This window comes from Cherax quadricarinatus, chromosome 76 (genome assembly GCF_038502225.1).
Source record: "Cherax quadricarinatus isolate ZL_2023a chromosome 76, ASM3850222v1, whole genome shotgun sequence".
In the NCBI taxonomy this organism is placed as follows: Eukaryota; Metazoa; Arthropoda; class Malacostraca; order Decapoda; family Parastacidae; genus Cherax; species Cherax quadricarinatus.
The window spans coordinates 22,341,778-22,358,173 of NC_091367.1; the positions used below are offsets into that span (position 1 = coordinate 22,341,778).

At 47.5% G+C, this 16,396-nt stretch overlaps 1 protein-coding gene across 4 annotated transcripts in view; it reads left to right on the forward strand.

Annotated features, from left to right (window-relative positions):
- LOC128703657 (protein tramtrack, beta isoform) overlaps positions 1–16,396 on the forward strand; it is a gene marked incomplete at its 5' end in the record, with an annotated part of 506,533 nt that overhangs the window by 406,516 nt on the left and 83,621 nt on the right. Inside the window, 1 exon segment of one of the 4 annotated variants that reach the window (XM_070101383.1) lies at positions 15,189–15,517. Coding sequence (XP_069957484.1) covers positions 15,189–15,491 — 303 coding nt within the window. 4 annotated transcript variants of the gene reach the window in all.

Consider the following 16,396-nt stretch of genomic DNA (forward strand, 5'->3'; position numbering starts at 1 on the left):
AACCACTTAACACCTGCCACCTGCATAACCACTTAACACCTACCACCTGCATAACCACTTAACACCTGCCACCTGCATAACCACTTAACACCTGCCAACTGCATAACCACTTAACACCTACCACCTGCATAACCACTTAACACCTGCCACCTGCATAACCACTTAACACCTGCCACCTGCATAACCACTTAACACCTGCCACCTTCATAACCACTTAACACCTGCCAGCTGCATAACCACTTAACACCTGCCAGCTGCATAACCACTTAACACCTACCAGTTGCATAACCACTTAACACCTGCCACCTGCATAACCACTTAACACCTGCCTCCTGCATAACCACTTAACACCTGCCACCTGCATAACCACTTAACACCTGCCACCTGCATAACCACTTAACACCTGCCACCTGCATAACCACTTAACACCTGCCACCTGCATAACCACTTAACACCTGCCACCTGCATAACCACTTAACACCTGCCACCTGCATAACCACTTAACACCTGCCAGCTGCATAACCACTTAACACCTGCCACCTGCATAACCACTTAACACCTGCCAGCTGCATAACCACTTAACACCTGCCAGCTGCATAACCACTTAACACCTGCCACCTGCATAACTACTTAACACCTGCCACCTGCATAACCACTTAACACCTGCCACCTGCATAACCACTTAACACCTGCCACCTGCATAAACACTTAACACCTGCCACCTGCATAACCACTTAACACCTGCCACCTGCATAACCACTTAACACCTGCCACCTGCATAACCACTTAACACCTGCCTCCTGCATAACCACTTAACACCTGCCACCTGCATAACCACTTAACACCTGCCACCTGCATAACTACTTAACACCTGCCACCTGCATAACCACTTAACACCTGCCACCTGCATAACCACTTAACACCTGCCACCTGCATAACCACTTAACACCTGCCACCTGCATAACCACTTAACACCTGCCACCTGCATAACCACTTAACACCTGCCACCTGCATAACCACTTAACACCTGCCAGCTGCATAACCACTTAACACCTGCCAGCTGCATAACCACTTAACACCTGCCACCTGCATAACTACTTAACACCTGCCACCTGCATAACCACTTAACACCTGCCACCTGCATAACCACTTAACACCTGCCACCTGCATAAACACTTAACACCTGCCACCTGCATAACCACTTAACACCTGCCACCTGCATAACCACTTAACACCTGCAACCTGCATAACCACTTAACACCTGCCAGCTGCATAACCACTTAACACCTGCCTCCTGCATAACCACTTAACACCTGCCACCTGCATAACCACTTAACACCTGCCACCTGCATAACCACTTAACACCTGCCACCTGCATAAGTACTTAACACCTGCCACCTGCATAACCACTTAACACCTGCCACCTGCATAACCACTTAACACCTGCCACCTGCATAACCACTTAACACCTGCCACCTGCATAACCACTTAACACCTGCCAGCTGCATAACCACTTAACACCTGCCACCTGCATAACCACTTAACACCTGCCACCTGCATAACCACTTAACACCTGCCAGCTGCATAACCACTTAACACCTGCCACCTGCATAACCACTTAACACCTGCCACCTGCATAACCACTTAACACCTGCCACTTGCATAACCACTTAACACCTGCAACCTGCATAACCGCTTAACACCTGACAGCTGCATAACTACTTAACACCTGCCTCCTGCATAACCACTTAACACCTGCCACCTGCATAACCACTTAACACCTGCCACCTGCATAACCACTTAACACCTGCCACCTGCATAACTACTTAACACCTGCCACCTGCATAACCACTTAACACCTGCCACCTGCATAACCACTTAACACCTGCCACCTGCATAACCACTTAACACCTGCCACCTGCATAACCACTTAACACCTGCCAGCTGCATAACCACTTAACACCTGCCACCTGCATAACCACTTAACACCTGCCACCTGCATAACCACTTAACACCTGCCACCTGCATAACCACTTAACACCTGCCAGCTGCATAACCACTTAACACCTGCCAGCTGCATAACCACTTAACACCTGCCACCTGCATAACCACTTAACACCTGCCACCTGCATAACCACTTAACACCTGCCACCTGCATAACTGATCTTTCAACATTATTGCTGTAACTCTCTCAGATCCAGTGTTACAGTGTAGACCAGTTTTACAGTGTAGACCAGTGTTACAGTGTAGACCAGTGTTACACTGTAGACCAGTGTTACATAGTGTAGACCAGTGTTACATAGTGTAGACCAGTGTTACAGTGTAGACCAGTGTTACAGTGTAGACCAGTGTTACATAGTGTAGACCAGTGTTACAGTGTCGACCAGTGTTACAGTGTAGACCAGTGTTACAGTGTAGACCAGTGTTACAGTGTAGACCAGTGTTACAGTGTAGACCAGTGTTACATAGTGTAGACCAGTGTTACAGTGTAGACCAGTGTTACATAGTGTAGACCAGTGTTACAGTGTAGACCAGTGTTACAGTGTCGACCAGTGTTACAGTGTAGACCAGTGTTACATAGTGTAGACCAGTGTTACAGTGTAGACCAGTGTTACAGTGTAGACCAGTGTTACATAGTGTAGACCAGTGTTACAGTGTAGACCAGTGTTACAGTGTCGACCAGTGTTACAGTGTAGACCAGTGTTAGTGTAGACCAGTGTTACAGTGTAGACCAGTGTTACAGTGTAGACCAGTGTTACAGTGTAGACCAGTGTTACATAGTGTAGACCAGTGTTACAGTGTAGAATAGTGTTACATAGTGTAGACCAGTGTTACATAGTGTAGACCAGTGTTACAGTGTAGACCAGTGTTACAGTGTAGACCAGTGTTACATAGTGTAGACCAGTGTTACAGTGTAGACCAGTGTTACATAGTGTAGACCCGTGTTACATAGTGTAGACCAGTGTTACATAGTGTAGACCAGTGTTACATAGTGTAGACCAGTGTTACAGTGTAGACCAGTGTTACAGTGTAGACCAGTGTTACAGTGTAGACCAGTGTTACATAGTGTAGACCAGTGTTACAGTGTAGACCAGTGTTACATAGTGTAGACCAGTGTTACAGTGTAGACCAGTGTTAAATAGTGTAGACCAGTGTTACATAGTGTAGACCAGTGTTACAGTGTAGACCAGTGTTACAGTGTAGACCAGTGTTACATAGTGTAGACCAGTGTTACATAGTGTAGACCAGTGTTACATAGTGTAGACCAGTCTTACACTGTAGACCAGTGTTACATAGTGTAGACCAGTGTTACAGTGTAGACCAGTGTTACATAGTGTAGACCAGTGTTACAGTGTAGACCAGTGTTACATAGTGTAGACCAGTGTTACATAATGTAGACCAGTGTTACATAGTGTAGACCAGTGTTACAGTGTAGACCAGTGTTACACTGTAGACCACTGTTACATAGTGTAGACCAGTGTTATAGTGTAGACCAGTGTTACATAGTGTAGACCAGTGTTACAGTGTAGACCAGTGTTACACTGTAGACCAGTGTTACATAGTGTAGACCAGTGTTATAGTGTAGACCAGTGTTACATAGTGTAGACCAGTGTTACAGTGTAGACCAGTGTCACATAGTGTAGACCAGTGTTACATAGTGTAGACCAGTGTTACATAGTGTAGACCAGTGTTACAGTGTAGACCAGTGTTACATAGTGTAGACCAGTGTTACAGTGTAGACCAGTATTACATAGTGTAGACCAGTGTTACATAGTGTAGACCAGTGTTACATAGTGTAGACCAGTGTTACAGTGTAGACCAGTGTTACATAGTGTAGACCAGTGTTACATAGTGTAGACCAGTGTTACATAGTGTAGACCAGTGTTACATAGTGTGTAGACCAGTGTTACATAGTGTAGACCAGTGTTACATAGTGTAGACCAGTGTTACATAGTGTAGACCAGTGTTACATAGTGTAGACCAGTGTTACATAGTGTAGACCAGTGTTACAGTGTAGACCAGTGTTACATAGTGTGTAGACCAGTGTTAAATAGTGTAGACCAGTGTTACATAGTGTAGACCAGTGTTACATATTGTAGACCAGTGTTGCATAGTGTAGACCAGTGTTACATAGTGTAGACCAGTGTTACATAGTGTGTAGACCAGTGTTACATAGTGTGTAGACCAGTGTTACATAGTGTGTAGACCAGTGTTACATAGTGAAGACCAGTGTTACATAGTGTGTAGACCAGTGTTACATAGTGTGTAGATGAGTGTTACACAGTGTAGACCAGTGTTACATTGTGTGTAGACCAGTGTTACATATTGTGTAGACCAGTGTTGCATAGTGTGTAGACCAGTGTTACATAGTGTAGACCAGTGTTACCTAGTGTGTAGATCAGTGTTACATAGTGTGTAGACCAGTGTTACATAGTGTGTAGATCACTGTTACATAGTGTGTAGACCAGTGTTACATAATGTAGACCAGTGTTACATAGTGTAGACCAGTGTTACATAGTGTGTAGATCAGTGTTACATAGTATGTAGATCAGTGTTACATAGTGTGTAGACCAGTGTTACATAGTGTAGACCAGTGTTACATAGTGTAGACCAGTGTTACGTAGTGTAAACCAGTGTTACATAGTGTGTAGTCCAGTGTTACATTGTGTGTAGACCAGTGAGTTACATAGTGTGTAGACCTGTGTGTTACATAGTGTGTAGACCAGTGTGTTACATAGTGTGTTGACCAGTGTTACATAGTGTGTAGACCAGTGTTACATAGTGTGTAGACCAGTGTTACATTGTGTGTAGACCAGTATGTGTGTTACATAGTGTGTAGACCAGTGTACTCACCTAATTGTGGTTGCAGGGGTCGAGACTCAGCTCCTGGCCCCACCTCTTCACTGATTGCTACTAGGTCCCCTCTCTCTCTCTGCTTCCTGAGCTTTGTCATACCTCGTCTTAAAGCTGTGTATGGTTCTTGCCTCCACTACATCACTTGCTAGGCTATTTCACTTCCTGGCGACTCTGTGACTGAAGAAGTACTTCCTAACATCCCTGTGACTCGTCTGAGTCTTCAGCTTCCAATTGTGACCCCTTGTTTCTGTGTCCCATCTCTGGAACATCCTGTCTCTGTCCACCTTTTCTATTCCATGCATTATTTTGTATGTTGTTATCATGTCTCCCCTGACCCTCCTGTCCTCCAGTGTCGTCAGTCCGATTTCCCTCAACCTTTCTTCATAGAACATTCCCCTGAGCTCCGGAACTAGCCTTGTTGCAAACCTTTGTACTTTCTCTAATTTATTGACATGCTTGACCAGGTGTGGGTTCCAAACTGGTGCTGCATACTCCAGTATGGGCCTGACGTGCACAGTGTACAGTGTCTTGAACGATTTCTTACTAAGGCATCGGAACGCTATTCCCAGGTTTGCCAGGCGCCCATATGGTGCAGCAGTTATCTGGTTGATGTGTGCCTCCGGAGATGTGCTCGGTGTTATGGTCACCCCAAGATCTTTCTCCTTGAGTGAGGTTTGCAGCCTTTGTCCACCTAACCTATACTCTGTGGTCTTCTTTGCCCTTACCCAATCTTCATGACTTTGCGTTTGGCAGGGCTGAATTCGAGAAGCCAGTTGCTGGACCACATGTCCAGCCTGTCCAGGTCTCTTTATAGTCCTGCCTCATCCTCGTCCGATTTAATAATTTTCATTAGCTTCACATCATCTGTGAACACGGACACTTCAGAGTCTATCCCTTCCATCATGTTATTCACATATATCAAGAATAGCACTGGTTCTAGGACTGACCCCTGTGGGACCCCGCTCGTCACAGTCGCCCACTGTGATACCTCATCACATACCATGACTCGTTGTTGCCTCCCTGTCAGGTATTCTCTGATCCATTGCAGTGCTCTTCCTGTTATACGCGCCTGATCCTCCAGCTTCTGCACTAATCTCTTGTGAGGAACTGTGTCGAAGGTCTTCCTGCAGTCCAGGAAAATGCAATCAACCCACCCCTCTCTCTCGTGTCTTACTTCTGTTACCTTGTCATAAAACCCCAAAAGGTTTGTGATGCAGGATTTGCCTTCCATGAATCTGTGCTGGTTGTTGTTTATAATGTTGTTTCGTTCCAGGTTCTCCACAACTCTCCTGATAATCTTCTCCATGACTTCGCATACTATACATGTCAGAGACACAGGTCTGTAGTTTAGTGCCTCGTTTCTGTCTCCTTTCTTAAAAATGGGGATTATATTTGCCATCTACCATACCTCAGGTAGTTGCCCAGTTTCAAGAGATGTATTGAAGATTGTGGTTAGTGGCACGTACAGCGTCTCTCCTTCTCTAGGGACCCACGGGGAGATGTTTGGACCCCTGTCCTTTGAGGTATCGAGGTCACTTAGCAGCTTCTGCACCTCCTCTTCCGTTGTTTGTATGTCATCCAGCATCTGTTGGTATATTCCCTGTTGGTGTTTCTCTCTGTGCTGTCTTCTCAGAGCTATTCCTGTCTCTTCTGTAAATACTTCCTTAAATCTCATGTTGAGCTCCTCGCATACAAACTTATTAACAAGTCCTCAGCATCACTTGCTGTACATGTTTATCTCATGTGAGCAGCTTTTGATCCAAAGAAATTGATGCATCATCCCCTTCCTTGGATCAAGCCTGATTGCCTCCCAGTCCGAAGGTGCTGTATGACCCCTACGGGTTTGGCGCTTCCTCGTAATGCTGTGTAAGATAACGTATATCATACTGCCTCGTGATGCTGTTTCCTGATGCTCTGTCATCATGCTACCCATCCCCCCCCCCGATGCTCTGTCATGTTGCCTCATGATAATGTATCATGCTGCCTAATCATACATCATGCTGTGTCATGCAGCACCCTGATATTGCATCATCATGCTGCCCCTTGATGCTATGTCATCATTCTTCCCGTCATGCTGTGTCATCATGCTGCATCATCATACAGCCCCCTGAAGCTGTGCCATCATGCTCTCCCCCTGATGTGTCATGCTGCCTCATGATACTGTATCATCATGCAGCCCTCTGATGCTGTATCATCATGATAACCTTTGATCCTGTGTCATCATGATAACCTCTGATGCTGTGTCATCATGATAACCTCTGATGCTGAGTCATCATGATAACCTCTGATGCTGTGTCGTCATGATAACCTCTGATGCTGTGTCATCATGATAACCTCTGATGCTGTGTCATCATGATAACCTCTGATGCTGTGTCATCATGATAACCTCTGATGCTGTGTCATCATGATAACCTCTGATGCTGTGTCATCATGATAACCTCTGATGCTGTCATCATATCCTCTGATGCTGTGTCATCATGATAACCTCTGATGCTGAGTCTGATGCTGTGTCGTCATGATAACCTCTGATGTCATCTGATAACCTCTGATGCTGTGTCGTCATGATAACCTCTGATGCTGTGTCATCATGATAACCTCTGATGCTGTGTCATCATGATAACCTCTGATGCTGTGTCATCATGATAACCTTTGATCCTGTGTCATCATGATAACCTCTGATGCTGTGTCATCATGATAACCTCTGATGCTGTGTCATGCTGCCCCATAATGCTGTGTCATCATACTGCACCCTGATATTGTATCTATATTGGAGTATCTTGTTGAATTATAGTTTCAGAGGTGAGTCTTGGATATATTGAGGTGTGGTACAGTACAGTGTATTGTTGGTTGGCACGAGAGGCTGAGGCATACTTTATTAAGTACACTTAGGAACAGTCATATGTGTTCCATACATCAGGGTACTGGCAGGTATACAGAAGTGGTACACTAGAGCACCCTGGGTAGAGGAGTACTGGGGAACACCAGTGGTACACTAGAGCACCCTCGGTAGAGGAGTACTGGGGGAACAGTGGTACACTAGAGCACCCTCGGTAGAGGAGTACTGGGGGAACAGTGGTACACTAGAGCACCCTCGGTAGAGGAGTACTGGGGGAACAGTGGTACACTAGAGCACCCTCGGTAGAGGAGTACTGGGGGAACAGTGGTACACTAGAGCACCCTCGGTAGAGGAGTACTGGGGGAACATCAGTGGTACACTAGAGCACCCTCGGTAGAGGAGTACTGGGGGAACAGTGGTACACTAGAGCGCCCTGGGTAGAGGAGTACTGGGGGAACACCAGTGGTACACTAGAGCACCCTGGGTAGAGGAGTACTGGGGGAACACCAGTGGTACACTAGAGCACCCTGGGTAGAGGAGTACTGGGGGAACACCAGTGGTACACTAGAGCACCCTGGGTAGAGAAGTATTGGGGGAACACCAGTGCTACACTAGAGCACCCTGGGTAGAGGAGTGCTGGGGAACACCAGTGCTACACTAGAGCACCCTGGGTAGAGGAGTACTGGGGGAACATCAGTGGTACACTAGAGCACCCTGGGTAGAGGAGTGCTGGGGAACACCAGTGCTACACTAGAGCACCCTGGGTAGAGGAGTACTGGGGGAACACCAGTGGTACACTAGAGCACCCTGGGTAGAGGAGTGCTGGGGAACACCAGTGGTACACTAGAGCACCCTGGGTAGAGAAGTACTAGGGGAACACCAGTGGTACACTAGAGCACCCTGGGTAGAGGTGTACTGGGGGAACACCAGTGGTACACTAGAGCACCCTGGGTAGAGGAGTGCTGTGAGAACACCAGTGCTACACTAGAGCACCCTGGGTAGAGGAGTACTGGGGGAACACCAGTGGTACACTAGAGCACCCTGGGTAGAGGAGTGCTGAGGAATACCAGTGGTGCACTAGAGTGCCCTGGGTAGAGGAGTGCTGGGGGAACACCAGTGGTACACTAGAACACCCTTGGTAGAGGAGTACTGGGGGAACACCAGTGGTACACTAGAGCACCCTGGGTAGAGGAGTGCTGGGGAATGAGTACTGGGGGAATGCCAGTGGTACACTAGAGCACCCTGGGTAGAGGAGTGCTGGGGAACACCAGTGGTACACTAGAGCACCCTGGGTAGAGGAGTGCTGGGGGAACACCAGTGGTACACTAGAGCACCCTGGGTAGAGGAGTACTGGGGGAACACCAGTGCTCATTCACCCACCAGCTGCCATTTGAACTTTTTTCACTTGGCTAACTCCAAACAACACACATGTCATGTAGGGGTTCTGCTGGAATTGGGTAAAAACACAAACTTCGGACGGCTGTTAACTTATTATTATGGGCACTAAGGATGGAACCCTCAAGCCTGACCTGCCTGCTCTGCTACCCTGCTCTCAACTACTATCATGCCCGGAGAGCGAGCAACATTCAAACAATATGCTGGTCAGCGGAATGACTCAATAACGGTCAGTGATCGTGTAAGAGGGGACGGTGAATCAGTAACGGTTGATATGAGTCACTATGACACTACTGGTAACTGATGCTACTGGTAACTGATCCTACTGATAACTGATACTACTGAGAGCTCAGCAATGTTAACGTATGACATCCCGTCATACAGCGAATACAAACTAGAGGCGACAGGCATACGGCTTGGGGCTGATTCTATACAGTGTTAAAGTACACAACAATTATAACATAACATACATAACGATATTATTGGAATATATGTTAAAGGAGTGGAACTTATTGTAATGCATTACAAGGTATGATAGAGCACAATTCATAGAAGTACATGTAATAGATTCAATGGTGGGATTATACAATAAAAGTGATAAAAAAATTGATTGATCGATCTGTATTCGTGTGAGCTATGGATTCTGAGGAAGGATATGTACAAAGAAAGAAGTGTTTAACAGAAATGACAGACTTGGTGCACTCAAATCTAGACTGTTAAATCTCAAAATTCGGAGAGAACGTGAACCACACACAAAAATAGTTGATATTGTATCAGACAATAGAAATACATTTTAAACTGTATTATTCATCTATACAGGTTATTTACATTTAACCCCAACTCTGCTAGGGTGAGATTTACATATGCAGAATGGTTATCATCTCTGGGAGGATCAAACTCTGTTGCAATGACTAACACATGCCATGCTTGAGGCAGATCTGAAATGGTATTTACAAATGATACCTGAGGATTTCTCAATACTTGTCATGTACGTAGGAAATAACGACATTCAGGTTGATCGTCTGACTGAGTATTAGAGGTAGAGGGTACAGTGTCAGGAGGATTGTCAGAGTCTGTCACATTAGTCTGGGTTGGAACATCATCATCATCACATACTAACTTCATACGATCTAAATATGATTCTTTATATTGACCGGTACAAATTTCTCTAACCTGGTACTTATTGCCATTGATATGTTCAACTACTTGATAAGGACCAACAAACTTCTGATCGAGCTTAGACATTGTGGATGTTTTGTTAGAGTCAGCATAACTCTGAAACCTACTTTAATTTTGGTCGGCTTTGCTAGAGTATTAGTGACTCTTGTAAATTCTGCTGTTGATTTATGAAGTGTTTCACAGATTCTTCTAAAAACACTTTAAACTAAGCTGGTACAAGTTGCTATGAAATCATCAGGGTTGTAATTTGGTTTTGGGTTAGAATAAAACAACTTATCTACACCATGCAACGCATAATGTGGAGTGTCACCTATAGAAGCATTGTAAGCAGAGTTTATGGCACACTGAACATCAGGTATAACTTCATCCCAAGTTTCACTATTGGGATTGATAGTGGCTCTCAAGACATCAAGTAGTTCCTTATTAGTTCGTTCTGCTAACCCATTACTGGCAGGATGGTGAGGAACAGTGGCAGATTTAGAGATCTTGTACAAGGTACACAAATTTTCAAGAATCTCCTGGGTAGAGAAGTGCTGGGGTAATACCAGTGCTCATTCACCCACCAGCTGCCAGTTGAACTGTTTTCATTATTTAGCTGACTCTGAACTACACAAACTGCACACATATAGTGAAGTGCTGTAATTTATTTATTGCAACATGTATTGTTTACTTGCTCTTATATGCATGAAAAAGGTCTTTAAACAAAATAATGAGGAAGGATACTGATCATTGACATTATAATCGCCACCCAGGAAAAATTTTGACTCTCGACCTTAGAGAGGCTTACCTACAATACAAGTTAATGCAAAACAGGTATGTGACATTTGTATATAATTACTTTGGATAACCTTCTATATACAGTGGACCCCCGGATTACGACATTAATCCGTTCCAGAGAGCATGTCTTATAATATAATAATATAATAATATCTTTATTACTACAAGTACATGTACAAGGTATACAGGTCTAGCTGACATCAATGACATACTACTATATAGAAAGCCGCTTGTTATGCTGAGTATTTCGGGCAAATTAGGTCAGTTTTATCCCTGGATGCGACCCACACCAGTCGACTAACCCATTTTTATACTGATGGGTGAACATGGACAGCAGATGTCTTATGGAAACACATCCCTAATGTTTTCCAGCAGTACCGGAGGAGATTCGAACTCTGGACCTCAGTGTGTGAGTTGAGTGCGCTAGCGATTGAGCTGCGGGACACCGAATCTGTCATAATCCGAATTAATTTTCCCCATAAGAAATAATGGAAATCCAATTAATCCGTTCCAGACACCCAAAAGTATTAAACAAAATAATTTTTTACATAAAATATACATTTCCCTACACAGAAAACAATGAGACATGCAGAATAAATAAATAATAAAATGACACTTACCTTTATTGAAGATTTATTAATGAGTGATGAGACGGGAGGAGGAGAGAGGATAGAGGTGTACTAGTGTTTGGAAGGGGAATCCTCTTCCATAGACTTCAGGTACCAAGTCCTTATCTGGGGTTAATTCCCTTCTTTGTTTTTTAATGCCACTAGGACCAGCCAGCTTCAGTCACTGGACCTCTGTCGCACAAAATATCTGTCCAGAGAGCTCTGTTTCTGGCGTCTCTAAGATTTCCCTAAAATGGGACACAACATTGTAATTGTAGATGTTGCCAGCACGGCCTGCAACAGCTGTGTCATAGTGATGTTCATCCATAAATATTTGCACATAAGAAACCAGGAACACTGCAGCAGGCCTGTTGGCCCATACTAGGCAGGTCCTAAACAAACCATCCCACTAACAGAATCGTATTTGCCCAACCCAATTTTCAATGTTTCCCAAGCAATAAGCTTTGATAATTCTGTTCACTCATGCGCAAGTCCCAATCAAATCAAATCATGTGTGGGGAAGTACCTTATCTGGTGTGTGGGGAAGTACCCTGGCTGGTTTGTGGGGAAGTACCCTGGCTGGTGTTTGGGGAAGTACCCTGGCTGGTGTGTGGGGAAGTACCCTGGCTGGTTTGTGGGGAAGTACCCTGGCTGGTGTTTGGGGAAGTACCCTGGCTGGTTTGTGGGGAAGTACCCTGGCTGGTGTTTGGGGAAGTACCCTGGCTGGTTTGTGGGGAAGTACCCTGGCTGGTGTGTGGGGAAGTACCCTGGCTGGTGTGTGGGGAAGTACCCTGGCTGGTTTGTGGGGAAGTACCCTGGCTGGTGTGTGGGGGAAGTACCCTGGCTGGTGTGTGGGGGAAGTACCCTGGCTGGTGTGTGGGGGAAGTACCCTGGCTGGTGTGTGGGGGAAGTACCCTGACTGGTGTGTGGGGAAGTACCCTGCCTGGTGTGTGGGGAAGTACCCTGGCTGGTGTGTGGGGAAGTACCCTGGCTGAAGTACCCTGGCTGGTGTGTGGTGAAGTACCCTGGCTGGTGTGTGGGGAAGTACCCTGCCTGGTGTGTGGGGAAGTACCCTGCCTGGTGTGTGGGGAAGTACCCTGGCTGGTGTGTGGGGAAGTACCCTGGCTGGTGTGGGGGAAGTACCCTGCCTGGTGTGTGGGGAAGTACCCTGGCTGGTGTGTGGGGAAGTACCCTGGCTGGTGTGTGGGGAAGTACCCTGACTGGTGTGTGGGGAAGTACTCTGGCTGGTGTGTGGGGAAGTACCCTGGCTGGTGTGTGGGGAAGTACCCTGGCTGGTGTGTGGGGAAGTACCCTGACTGGTGTGTAGGGAAGTACCCTGGCTGGTGTGTGGGGAAGTACCCTGGCTGGTGTGTGGGGAAGTACCCTGACTGGTGTGTGGGGAAGTACCCTGCCTGGTGTGTGGGGAAGTACCCTGGCTGGTGTGTGGGGAAGTACCCTGGCTGGTGTGTGGGGAAGTACCCTGGCTGGTGTGTGGGGAAGTACCCTGCCTGGTGTGTGGGGAAGTACCCTGCCTGGTGTGTGGGGAAGTACCCTGCCTGGTGTGTGGGGAAGTACCCTGGCTGGTGTGTGGGGAAGTACCCTGGCTGGTGTGTGGGGAAGTACCCTGCCTGGTGTGTGGGGAAGTACTCTGGCTGGTGTGTGGGGAAGTACCCTGCCTGGTGTGTGGGGAAGTACCCTGGCTGGTGTGTGGGGAAGTACCCTGCCTGGTGTGTGGGGAAGTACCCTGCCTGGTGTGTGGGGGAAGTACCCTGGCTGGTGTGTGGGGAAGTACCCTGGCTGGTGTGAGGGGAAGTACCCTACCTGGTGTGTGGGGAAGTACTCTGGCTGGTGTGTGGGGAAGTACCCTGGCTGGTGTGTGGGGAAGTACCCTGGCTGGTGTGTGGGGAAGTACCCTGGCTGGTGTGTGGGGAAGTACCCTGGCTGGTGTGTGGGGAAGTACCCTGGCTGGTGTGTGGGGAAGTACCCTGACTGGTGTGTGGGGAAGTACCCTGGCTGGTGTGTGGGGAAGTACCCTGGCTGGTGTGTGGGGAAGTACCCTGGCTGGTGTGTGGGGAAGTACCCTGGCTGGTGTGTGGGGAAGTACCCTGGCTGGTGTGTGGGGAAGTACCCTGGCTGGTGTGTGGGGAAGTACCCTGCCTGGTGTGTGGGGAAGTACCCTGCCTGGTGTGTGGGGAAGTACCCTGGCTGGTGTGTGGGGAAGTACCCTGGCTGGTGTGTGGGGAAGTACCCTGACTGGTGTGTGGGGAAGTACCCTGGCTGGTGTGTGGGGAAGTACCCTGGCTGGTGTGTGGGGAAGTACCCTGGCTGGTGTGTGGGAAAGTACCCTGACTGGTGTGTAGGGAAGTACCCTGGCTGGTGTGTGGGGAAGTACCCTGGCTGGTGTGTGGGGAAGTACCCTGACTGGTGTGTGGGGAAGTACCCTACCTGGTGTGTGGGGAAGTACCCTGGCTGGTGTGTGGGGAAGTACCCTGGCTGGTGTGTGGGGAAGTACCCTGGCTGGTGTGTGGGGAAGTACCCTGCCTGGTGTGTGGGGAAGTACCCTGCCTGGTGTGTGGGGAAGTACCCTGCCTGGTGTGTGGGGAAGTACCCTGGCTGGTGTGTGGGGAAATACCCTGGCTGTTGTGTGGGGAAGTACCCTGCCTGGTGTGTGGGGAAGTACTCTGGCTGGTGTGTGGGGAAGTACCCTGGCTGGTGTGTGGGGAAGTACCCTGCCTGGTGTGTGGGGAAGTACCCTGGCTGGTTTGTGTGGGTAAGTACCCTGGCTGATGTGTGGGGAAGTACCCTGGCTGGTGTGTGGGGAAATAACCTGGCTGGTTTGTGTGGGGAAGTACCCTGGCTGATGTGTGTGGGAAAGTACCCTGGCTGGTGTGTGGGGAAGTACCCTGGCTGGTGTGTGGGGAAGTACCCTGGCTGGTGTGTGGGGAAGTACCCTGACTGGTGTGTGGGGAAGTACCCTGGCTCTGGCTGGTGTGTGGGGAAGTACCCTGGCTGGTGTGTGGGAAAGTACCCTGGCTGGTGTGTGGGGAAGTACCCTGGCTGGTGTGTGGGGAAGTACCCTGGCTGGTGTGTGGGGAAGTACCCTGGCTGGTGTGTGGGGAAGTACCCTGGCTGGTGTGTGGGGAAGTACCTTGGCTGGTGTGTGGGGAAGTACCCTGGCTGGTGTGGGGAAGTACCCTGGCTGGTGTGTGGGGAAGTACCCTGACTGGTGTGTGGGGAAGTACCCTGGCTGGTGTGTGGGGAAGTACCCTGGCTGGTGTGTGGGGTCCACTGTATTGCCATACGTAACAGTATTTGCAGTAAAATGGATCACCTTCAGTAGTTGTAATACATTTCGTACAAACCAATACACAAGCAAAGATAAAAATTGTTCGCACGGGTTTAAAAAAAAAACCTGTTTATGCAATGTATGGCTGTTCAAAATGGTAAAATATTTTGGTTTGCGGTGGAAGCATGTAGGAAGGTGATAGGTGGGAGGCATGAGACAACATGAGAGTACAGTGTGGATGTCTTTGCAGGTGAGTGCCGGGAACTTGGTGATGCAGGGGTTCTACTCTTGTCCCATCTGTCGGGTCCCTGCCGCCACCAAGCATGCTCTGAGCGAGCACGTCAGACAACACACTGGGGGCTGGGCATTTGTCTGCAACCAATGCAACTACAAGACCAATCGCAGTCACGACTTAAAGCGGCATCTACAGAGCCGTCACCAGGGGGAGCTACAACGCCCTCATCGTTGTCCCATCTGCCCCTACCGCACCACTTATGCCGTCCACCTTCACACCCATCTCAGTGCCAAGCACCCTAACTATGTGCAGCACTGACAATGTACAACTAATTATAGTTGCCACGGGTAAAGTGCTCTTCTTGTCCTAGAGCTGCTTCTCTTTAATTGGCTCAGCTTTTAGAGCTTTGTGTTCATCTTGACATATTCTTCTCAGCCTAAGTTGCCTCATTAACAGCATTTTAGCCTTTGCTTGAGTAACTTGTTTCATGCATCTTAATGGTTGACATCAGTGATGTTATTATAGTGCAGCAGAGACTGGGGCACCAGTATACCAACTTACATTGGTGTGGCCAGTAGATGGCAGTCTTACCTAGTTAACTGAGGGGTTGTGGTCTGTTGCACCAACATTATGTAGCTGTGAGGCGAAGGTCGAGATTTTAAGCTCACAAGACCATAGATGCTACATAAAAGTTATTTGTTAAGACTAAGTATAAATATAAATAATTTGGTTTGTAAGGATTGTTTTCTGTTGTTTTTTTATTTTAACCCACATTGTCCATTTCCCACAAAGGTAGTATCACACAGTGAAGGAGAAGACATCGTCACTCATTCAATAGGTGTCTTGTCAGAATTGCATGAATGTCACACTTGAAGAGACGTACCAGCTCTCAACAACCCCACCTCTCCTTCAGAGTGCAGGCACTATACCTCCCACCTTGAGAACTCATGTTCGGTTGACCAGTTCCCCTGAATCCTGCCAGAGATGTTTCTTTGCTCATATTCTATCAGCACGTTATAACTCAAACAATCCTTCTTTCCACTCTGGTGCATTGCGCGTGTTGGCTGGATGCTGAAGCCGATGTCACTTGAAATTGTCACATCATCCCTCCAACTCTTCCTGAGACGTTAGAGGATTGTGTTATACATTACTTGAGTTTGAAACCCATTTGAGAACCACAGTTGTTGCAAATGAACAGCTTAATGTGATTTAAATGATCGAAA